The sequence below is a fragment of the Capsicum annuum genome, chromosome 12 (genome assembly GCF_002878395.1).
Source record: "Capsicum annuum cultivar UCD-10X-F1 chromosome 12, UCD10Xv1.1, whole genome shotgun sequence".
Taxonomy (NCBI): domain Eukaryota; kingdom Viridiplantae; phylum Streptophyta; class Magnoliopsida; order Solanales; family Solanaceae; genus Capsicum; species Capsicum annuum.
In genome coordinates, this window is record NC_061122.1 from 195,629,462 (window position 1) to 195,638,480 (window position 9,019).

The 9,019-nt window shown below is 36.2% G+C and overlaps 1 protein-coding gene across 3 annotated transcripts; it reads right to left on the bottom strand.

Annotated features, from left to right (window-relative positions):
* Positions 1 to 291: 291 nt before the first annotated feature.
* LOC107851510 (shikimate kinase, chloroplastic) lies at positions 292 to 8,808 on the bottom strand. 3 transcript variants are annotated; one of them, XM_016696566.2, is made up of 11 exons: positions 8,616 to 8,808; positions 7,509 to 7,819; positions 3,453 to 3,511; positions 2,947 to 3,001; positions 2,702 to 2,774; positions 2,383 to 2,470; positions 1,528 to 1,610; positions 1,295 to 1,424; positions 1,103 to 1,181; positions 894 to 955; positions 292 to 632 (listed from the first exon to the last, which is right to left on the bottom strand). In XM_016696566.2, the coding sequence occupies exons 2-11, from the start codon at positions 7,723 to 7,725 to the stop codon at positions 576 to 578; spliced, it is 903 nt and encodes a 300-aa protein (XP_016552052.1). In that variant the 5' UTR covers positions 7,726 to 7,819; positions 8,616 to 8,808; the 3' UTR covers positions 292 to 575. The 3 variants fall into 3 exon arrangements, with proteins under 3 accessions (XP_016552052.1, XP_016552050.1, XP_016552051.1); XM_016696564.2 differs by having other exon boundaries at positions 7,509 to 7,816; positions 8,616 to 8,807; XM_016696565.2 differs by lacking the exon at positions 8,616 to 8,808 and adding an exon at positions 7,929 to 8,424 and having other exon boundaries at positions 7,509 to 7,816.
* Positions 8,809 to 9,019: the final 211 nt, after the last annotated feature.

Genomic DNA, 9,019 nt, shown 5'->3' on the forward strand with positions numbered 1-9,019 from the left:
ATGAAATAGCTTCCAAGTATTCTTGTTTCGTCAGATAAAGAATATTAAGCAGTACTAAGTAGCATAACTCAATTCTATTTTATTTCAGATTTAGACAATACAAAATAAACCACAATTTTTAGTTGGTGAAATCGATTTGGTTGGTAGTATCCCATCATCAGTAAATGGTAATGTTGCTAATTCAAACAAAAGAAATAAAGTATCACTTCCTTTCCATGGCCATGGCTTAAACTAAAATTAAAAACAGCTATCTGCAGATCTAAATGGGAGATTGAAATCTGATTCTCTATATTGAGAAATTTGGTTATTTATTTCTGTGGGAGACTTTGGAATAACGAAATAATTACTGGGTTTGCATTCTTAGTATACAACAATTGGATGTTTAGGATAGACTACAGTTTCAAAAACGGTTTTGATTACGTACATTACATATGCAGTGCACAACAGAAACAAAACATTACCAAAATCTTGAGTGTCTCAAACACCTAAAATCGTGCCCTAGCCTCCTTGTCAAATGAGCAAAGATCAAGTAGAGCATCAAACCACCCACACTTCCACACGATTGGTGAAGAATCTTATAGCACAACTACACTCTTTTGGTGCTTTAAGAAGTTCTCAATTTGTATAAGAACCTGCACACATGCATACAATGGATGTAGTTTAGCGAGAAGTATATTGAATTTGGCTGACGCTTGAGATCTATTTGTATTGTACATGAAGCAACGAACACAGAACATCACTGAAAAATGGTCAAGAAATGCATCGATGCACGTGCACACGGAAATGGAATGCAAAAGAGATAATCGCTTTCAGTTTAAGTCAAAAATACGTATGAGCAGTAGCACACGTGCGTGAAAGAAGCATAAGCCAAGAAGCCAAGAGATGGTAGGGACCTCTAAGGTAATTTCAGTAGGTGTAATATGGCAGACATCTTTCTCCCTTTTCACTGCAATATCTACAAAAAGGAAACATCTATAATTCAGCATACAGACCAAAAAAAGTACCATTCTGAAGAAGAATATGTGATTCTTCGTTATGAAAAATTAATTCTCAAGAAGTAAAACGTATGGACAAGGAGAAGCAAAGCACAAGGAATTCATACTTTCTAGTGAAACTCTGGCACTTGCATTGGCATAATTTTCACCCCTCTTCTCCATTAAAGTAGTTAGCCGCTTCAAAGTCTAACCAAAGACAAAGACGTATCAACAGGAAGAACACAAAACATATCTGCTTTGGCGCAAGGCATACAAATCAAAACAGGAAATTCCAACTGCCTAATGAAAGGAAAAGCTACCTTATCATAAGCGTCTCCTGATTCTTCATGTAAAAGGGGACGAGATTTAGTTCCTTCTGCAATAATTCTCTTGGCCAAAGCTTCTAAAGGAACATCTAACCAAACACTAATACCCTTGTGCATATGTCTCCTGAAAAGCATTAATAGCAGTCAAATAAGCATGTCACCAAAGGCCCACAGAACAGAATCCAGGAGTTACAAAAACTTCATTAATGTAAATCTGATTCACGTACCAATTAATGGGACGAACAACTGCACCTCCACCCGTTGAAACAACAAGCCGATGCATCAAAGATAGCTTCTGCAATACCTCTGTCTAAATAGAACATACAGAATGAAAATCATTTAATATCAAGAATTAAATGGAAAGAAACAGTCAAACAAATGGTAATACCAATAAAAATTGTTCACGACATGGAGTAGCATTTGACAATTTGATCAAGACATTAGATTTATTTGGTTATTATAAATAAAAATTACCCAAAAAAGACCATGAATGATAGAATAAAAATGGCAGAATTGGCTGAAGGAATGTAAGATGGAATGTATCGAGAAATGGCAAAAATCAAGACGTACCCAACTTCATCTTTTAATTTCTCATATTCCAAGTTACAAGAGCTTTTAACGTTCCAAATTCCTTGTTGAAATTTACAAAATTTATTAAAGTTCATGTCCCTTACAAAATGTAATTAATAGTCCTTTTTCGTTATTGTAAAGTAATAAATACCTGGGTATTTGAGTAAAGTTGTCACAGAGGTAACAACAACAACATACCCAGTGTATTCCCACAAAGTGGAAACTCAATTATTTGGCCAGAAGCTACAATGCAAGTTTACATGTGCAGATTCAACCTGAAATGTCAAAGATGGAAACTCATTCATCACTAAGTTCAATCTGGTTAAAGTTTCACTTCAATTTCCTTATTCAAAACTAGACTGAAGATAATGACTATAAAAAGACTCCAACTTATTAACACACTTGCAGTACCTCATTTTATTAGTCAAGCACTTCGTCTAACACAGAATTGTCGTTTCAATATGTGGCAGCAAGAACAAGATAAAGCAAAAGAAAGTTGTGTAGCTCCTAACCTCACTATCCCTGAAAAAGTTCTCTCCACAAAGCTCAAAGATTTCAGCTACAGTAGTTCCACCAACAGCCTGCTCTATCAATCTGTCACTGAAGGATGGAAAAAAGAGAACGACTCACACTTATTAGAAGAAATAACCACCACAAACTGGAGTAGAAGGTGTCAAAGGATAGTTAATGGAAAGAAGGAAGCTAGATACTCGAGCTTCACTAGTCATGCCATTACTTATATAGCCCTAACAAACTGTTGAAATGACACTTCTCTTGAATCTACAATATACAGAGAACAGAATCCAAAAGATATATGTTATTTAAGCTTACCAGTCGAAAAAGGAATATCCCAGTGTTTCTGCCAAAATTCGGCCCACAGTTGTTTTGCCGGAGCCCATCATTCCTGTATTGAGGAAAAAGTGTTGTATAATCTAGCAAGACACCAGAAGTGGATAAGCATTTAAATAAAAAACTCGTAAATAAATGAGATCTAACAGGATTTGCATGAGCCATGATCTATTTAAAAGAAAATTCATATGTAGCTATTTAAGCAGAAAAGACATCAGTAAACTGACCAACAAGGTATACACATCGTCCATCTAGATATTCTTCAACCTCCTCTGCTTTATTCTGGAATTAAAAGGAAAGTGAAGCTATCAGAAGCCAGTCTAATACACAAAGCAACTTCTTATTCATCCTTAACAATTGTCTTTGAAAATAGAAGGACGGGAAAATTAAGGAGACAACTATGTTTTATTCCTTCCTTTTTTTGGTTAACCCAAAGGGGAAGAAAACGAGATAGAGGAAAGTGCATTCAACAACTCGTTCAATTCAATTCTCTATAGCAACTAAATGATAAGTTTTCTCCACCTATCACTTAATGTTCTCTGTTTATACGTTCTCCTTATTTCTTTTATTTCCTTTTGTGTTTTGCAAGTTTCCAACCAAGGTAGATTTCCCAATGGAATGGATATTGAAAAGATAGGCAACATGAAAAATATATGAACATACATGAGAGTCCGATACAGTGTTAGATTAGCTGAATGAAAAGGTAAGGAGGCAAAAGGACATATTACTATACCTTCAATGTCTCGATTTCTTCAATTGATGCAGAAAGACATTCAGACTCCAAAACTGAAGCTATAAAACAAACACCACAGTTCAATAAGAAATGGATTAGCATATTATGCTTTAGTGTTAAATTTAACCATGCACATTGTTAGTAAAAATGTGTATATGTGGTGGGCCTTATTACAGAATCATAACGTCCAGTTGTCAGCTATTAGGTGGATATAGTTTTAGGTGCTTCCAGAAAATGCCCATGCATGAAAGGTATAATAACGGTCATACAAATTAAGAAAATGTAAATATTCCCCCACCTTTCGCATGGAAGAAAACAAAGCGTAAAAGGTGCCGACTCCTTTGGTAGACAAGGTAATGCTGCAGTTAGCTAATCAAATATATAGGGAAAATAGAACCAACCGAGCAACCACAGGTTAAGTATGTAATGGCAGGTGTCTGGAAGTCTACTTGATTCTTCTTGGAGCTATATAATACAATTTAAGTTCAGAAACCCATCGAAAGTATGAAATCCAAATTCATGGCCCTATTTTACTAAATTACAAGCATGGTTATATAAATAAAGTCATCCTTGCTGAAATATTTGCTACCCAGAGGACACTGAACTTCACAGACGAAAAATTATAAAAAGACCAACTCATATTTACTGACCCAGGAAAAACAAACTAAACCTAATTGTGAGATTAGATCCTAATTAAGGTGCTAATCCAAGTCTGAAATTAATAGCTGACAAAACTTGAAAGGTAATATGATGCTCCCAACATTCAGATTTGAAACATGCTTGGCTTCCTATTGAAATATGTAAACTTCATGCAGTGTTATGCTTTCAACTGGATTATATTTCGACTGAAATTCCTAAACATTCGTTCTGAGGAGCAACCACCTAAGAAAGAGGCAATAACACAAAATGCAGTTCAAAAAAGGCCTTGTGCTGTGAATCAGAGCTCTTCAAATCGTGCTGGAAGTAGTTCCCCTGCTACCAAGGCACAGGTTGTGTGTTGGCCACCAATTTGATCCTTAAGAAAGAATGTGTTGGTTTCCTACACTGAAGAACAATCAAGAAGTGGATGGAAAAAGTGGATCTACTGCCTCTTCATTAAGGTCAGCATGGATGGTGGTCCTTATTTGAGGAAAGTGGACCTGAGAACCCATTCTGCAAACCAGGAGCTTTCTTCTGCTCTTGAAAATATGTTCAGTTTTACCGTTGGTTAATATGGATCTCATGGAGCTCTAGGGAAGCAAATGTTAAATGAGAGCAAACTGAAGGATTTGCTTCTTGAATCTGATGATGTACTCTCCTATGAGGATAAGGACGGGGACTGGATTCTTGTAGGCAATGTCCCTTGGGAGATGTTCACTGGTAACTGTATAAGGCTGTGAATCATGAAAAGTTCAGATGCTATCCAAAGTCTGCGGGAAAATGTTGAAGCAGGAATTTGCACTACCTACTCATAGTCAATGCTGTCCTAATATTTGGTAATAAAGAAATGGGTAAAGGGTGAACAGCTCAAAAACAAGGAGCCCCTTATTAAAGTGTTTATAGTGACCAGGTGTTAGTCCGGGAAGCGCATCTTGTGTAGAAACTTTATCTCATTGTTGTTGTTTTGGCCATTCTCCTGTAATTGATGTCCTCTAAGCTCTGTCTTGTATCTAATAGAAAGACTATTTATATGGGAATTCATCTGAAGACGGTCTGTGTGTGGTGTACTCAGTTATTCTCCAAAGAGTACTAGCTCAGACAGTGCATCATTTATTGAAGTTTGACCTGTGTACTTAAGACCAAGTTGTATTAATCTCTGTATGAATAAAATGTCTTTTTCACGTTTGGTGAATCTAGTTGTTGAAAGGTACAATAAACTTTACCTCACTGTCACACATATGGTTTAGATTACTTGAGAACAAGGGGTTAACTAGTTGGTAAAAGTGAAAAGAGAATGGAGAACAAGCCTTGCAGATTGAAGCTCCAAGTCTATACAATGTCCCAAGATATTGAATCAAGAAAAAGTAGGGAAGACACTACAACATATTATTTGGTTTGTACCAAAAGGCGTCATTTTTTATACTTAAGATTACACAGTGTTTTATTCTTGCAATTCTGCTTCGGAAACATTTCTTTTGAGACAGTGGTCTATCAGAAATATCCTCTCTACCTTGCAAAGGTAGGGGTAAGGTTTGCCCCCCCACAAAAAAAAAAAAAAATTCTAAATAGAGAAACTTAAATTTAAATAGAAGAAGGAATGATAGATATGTTCAAATTTTTTCCCCATGAAATCAGTTTTATATTCCCTCATTCTCTTTGAACCAACAAAATGACCGAGAGAAATATGTGTCCTCGCCGTCTTCTCTTGTGTCTACATTTTTGAAGCGTGAAAGAAAGAAGGTGAAATAGCTGTACATATGAGTTGCGCATGGTTGCAGAAAGAGGACTATCATCATCAAAAGCAAGCTATCTGTTCAATTTCATTGAACTTAGCTGCTTAAGGGGATATCCTCTTTTTTTTTTTTTAGGCTCAAGGGGATTCTAATTGCAGTTAAAGGTGATCTTAATTAGCAAATCGAGCATCCTAGTCCAAAGAATAAGAATATAAATAAAAGACAAAAGAAACAGGGATGGGAGGAGCTTAGGATATCACCAAAAATTATTTTTTTTAAATCGTTAAAAGGATATAGGCCAAAAATTTACAACCAATAAGTTAATTTTCTCAAATATTTCAACCAAATTTCAAACCCATGTAGGTACAATGGGGCATAGGCTCACCAACAAATTATCCCCAAGAAAGCAAACTACTCAAAGCCAGCAACATTCAATTGCATGATTCAAGCATACCACAACAACAAACCCAGTGTATTCCCACTTAGTGGGGTCTGGGGGGGGTAAGATGTACGCAGTCCATACCTCTACCTCTGATGAAGTAGAAAGGCTGTTTCCGAAAGACCCCCGGCTCAAGTCACGAGATATCACACAACACATAGTACAGCACAGAAGCAGATGACATAACATAGATACGGCACCCATAAGGAATATAAAACAGAGTAAAGCAGGAATGCAGGAATATACAGCAAAGGAAAGCACACATATTCGTAATAAACATGGAACACGGAACACGGAACATTGAATACGGAATCATAACAGGAATACACCCCCACCAATTTATTCCCTACACTAGCGACCCGAACTGGCCCTAATCCTCTGCCGTAATTCGCATCTTCCATACCTTCCTATCTAGGGTCATGTCCTCGGTGAGCTGTAACTGTTCCATGTCCCGCCTAATCACCTCACCCCAGTACTTCTTCGGTCTACCCCTACCCCGTCTAAAACCATCCAACGCTAGCCTCTCACACCTACGGACCGGGGCATCCGTGCCCCTCCTCTTCACGTGTCCGAACCATCTCAATCGTGCTTCCCGCATCTTACACTCCACTGAAGTCACACCAACCTTCTCCCGGATAGTCTCATTCCGAACTCTATCCCCTCGGGTCAGTCCACACATCCAGCGCAACATCCGCATTTCTGCCACCTTCATTCTTTGGATGTGGGAGTTCTTAACTGGCCAACACTCCGCTCCATACAGCAAGGCCGGACGGACTACCACCCTATAGAATTTGCCTTTAAGCTTGGGCGGCACCTTCTTATCACACAGCACCCCCGATTCAAGCATACCACAGACAACTAAAACAACAACTACTACTATATCTTAGTCCCAAGCTAGTTATGGTTGGTTATATGAATCCTCTACATCCATTTCACTCCATTTGGTCCCACTTCATTCAATTGAATATGTGTAACAACTACTAATACCACTACGACTACTATGCCTTAGTCCCAAGCTAGTTATGGTTGGTTATATGAATCCTCTACATCCGTTTCGCTTCATCTGGTCCCACTTCATTCAATTGAATATGTGTATATTTTTATATATGCGCACATGTATACATATTTATATTAAACTCAGCATGAGTCGCATGCTTGAAGCATACAATGCACAACTAAAATTTCTTGTACTGAATTGAATTATGCATATTCTTGGAATATGGGACTGCAAAAACAAGTAAATACCTTGCACATTGTGAGAAGAACAAGAAACTTTCAACTGTACTCCTCTCTCAGAATATGCAGCTTTTCTAGGCTGGAAATGGCAGGATACGACTATCCGATGCCTTGGTTTATCCTTCCATTTATCAGATAAACGCAATGAACCACTCGGTTTCCTTACTATCTTATCTGAATTTATCCATGAGGACAACTGAAGACTCTGTGAAACTCTAACCTCCATAGTCTCCACTCCACCAACACCACAAGAAAATGTATCTTTTCAAATCAGAAAGAGCTGAACAATACTTTATATGTCACCAATCTTCTGCTGCCTGCTAAATCCAAATGTTTCAAGAACCCACAATTAATTATCTCAAAATCTACCCCCAAAACAGCAATATTAAAGCTTTTAAAAGCAAAAAAAAAGGAAAAAAATTTGTTCACCTGATGGCAAAGAAGAGTAAGATAACAAACAAAAAATGGAAAATGTGATGTCTGATTCTTCCTTATCTCTATTTTTGGACTATTAAAAAATTGAACAGCTCAGTACTCTAGAGCAAAAGTATTAGATCAAGGGTCCTTAAATAGCACAGATTTTACATGATCGTAGCATTCAAGGGTCCAAGCTTATCAGCAGCACCATCCATAGCCCCAGAAACTAATTTCATAATTTGCACCTTTGGAAGATGCAATTTTTTTCTCTAAAAAAGGGTTCAACTTTTTCGTTTTAGAAAAAATTTCAAAGGTTCAAATTAGATTTTCCGTTGAACAAGGGATTACTTTTGGACAATTAAAAAACTGAACAGCTCAATACTCTAAAGCAGATATATAAATCAACCCAATGTATCAAAAATCGAGAAATTTGTTGACTTATCCATAAAAATTGACTTGTTAAACAGTAAAAGCTTAATCCAAAGAATAAACCTCACGCTGCCTAATTCAGCCTCTTTTAACAACCAATTTTAGATATATATAAAAAAAAATTATACCGTAAAAAAAATATATAGTTGACTTACAAATCCCACACTAATTTCTAAAAAATTAATTTCTTCTAGAACACAAAACAAAGCTAAGAAAAATAAATCTCAATTAATAAATCTGTGAATTGAAGAATTAAAAACACATACATACCTAATTGAGCAGTAAAAATTGTAACACCAGATTTTACAATATGTCTGAATCAAGAAGATTATGCAAAGCAATTTGGGAAATTTTTGTGAGATTTAAGAGTTAGGTAGGTGCGGTTTGAGTTTTAAAATGAATTTATATTTATACAAACTGTGTGGCGGAAAGGCGGCATGTGTTAGGTGAGGTGGATAATTTTGTAACAAGAAGAAAATACAGTACCACTATACTCCTCCTGTTCTAACATAATTGAATTATTGAGATATCACATATTCATTAAAAATATATATATATATATATATATATATTTAAGATATAAATTGTAGATTATTTTTTACTATTATCTTCTTAATTATTTTTAAATTACTTTCCTATAAAATGTGAAATACTTAAAAAAACTCATTAAATGA

Bases quoted from the DNA above. Each gene is read 5' to 3' on its own strand.
- LOC107851510 (XM_016696566.2), bottom strand. From the start codon at position 7,725: ATGGAGGTTAGAGTTTCACAGAGTCTTCAGTTGTCCTCATGGATAAAT. The intron at 1,425-1,527 runs GTACGTGAATCA...AATGCTTTTCAG, and splicing joins GTTGTTCGTCCCATTAATTG to GAGACATATGCACAAGGGTA. The intron at 1,182-1,294 runs GTAGCTTTTCCT...GTCTTTGGTTAG, and splicing joins CAGGAGACGCTTATGATAAG to ACTTTGAAGCGGCTAACTAC.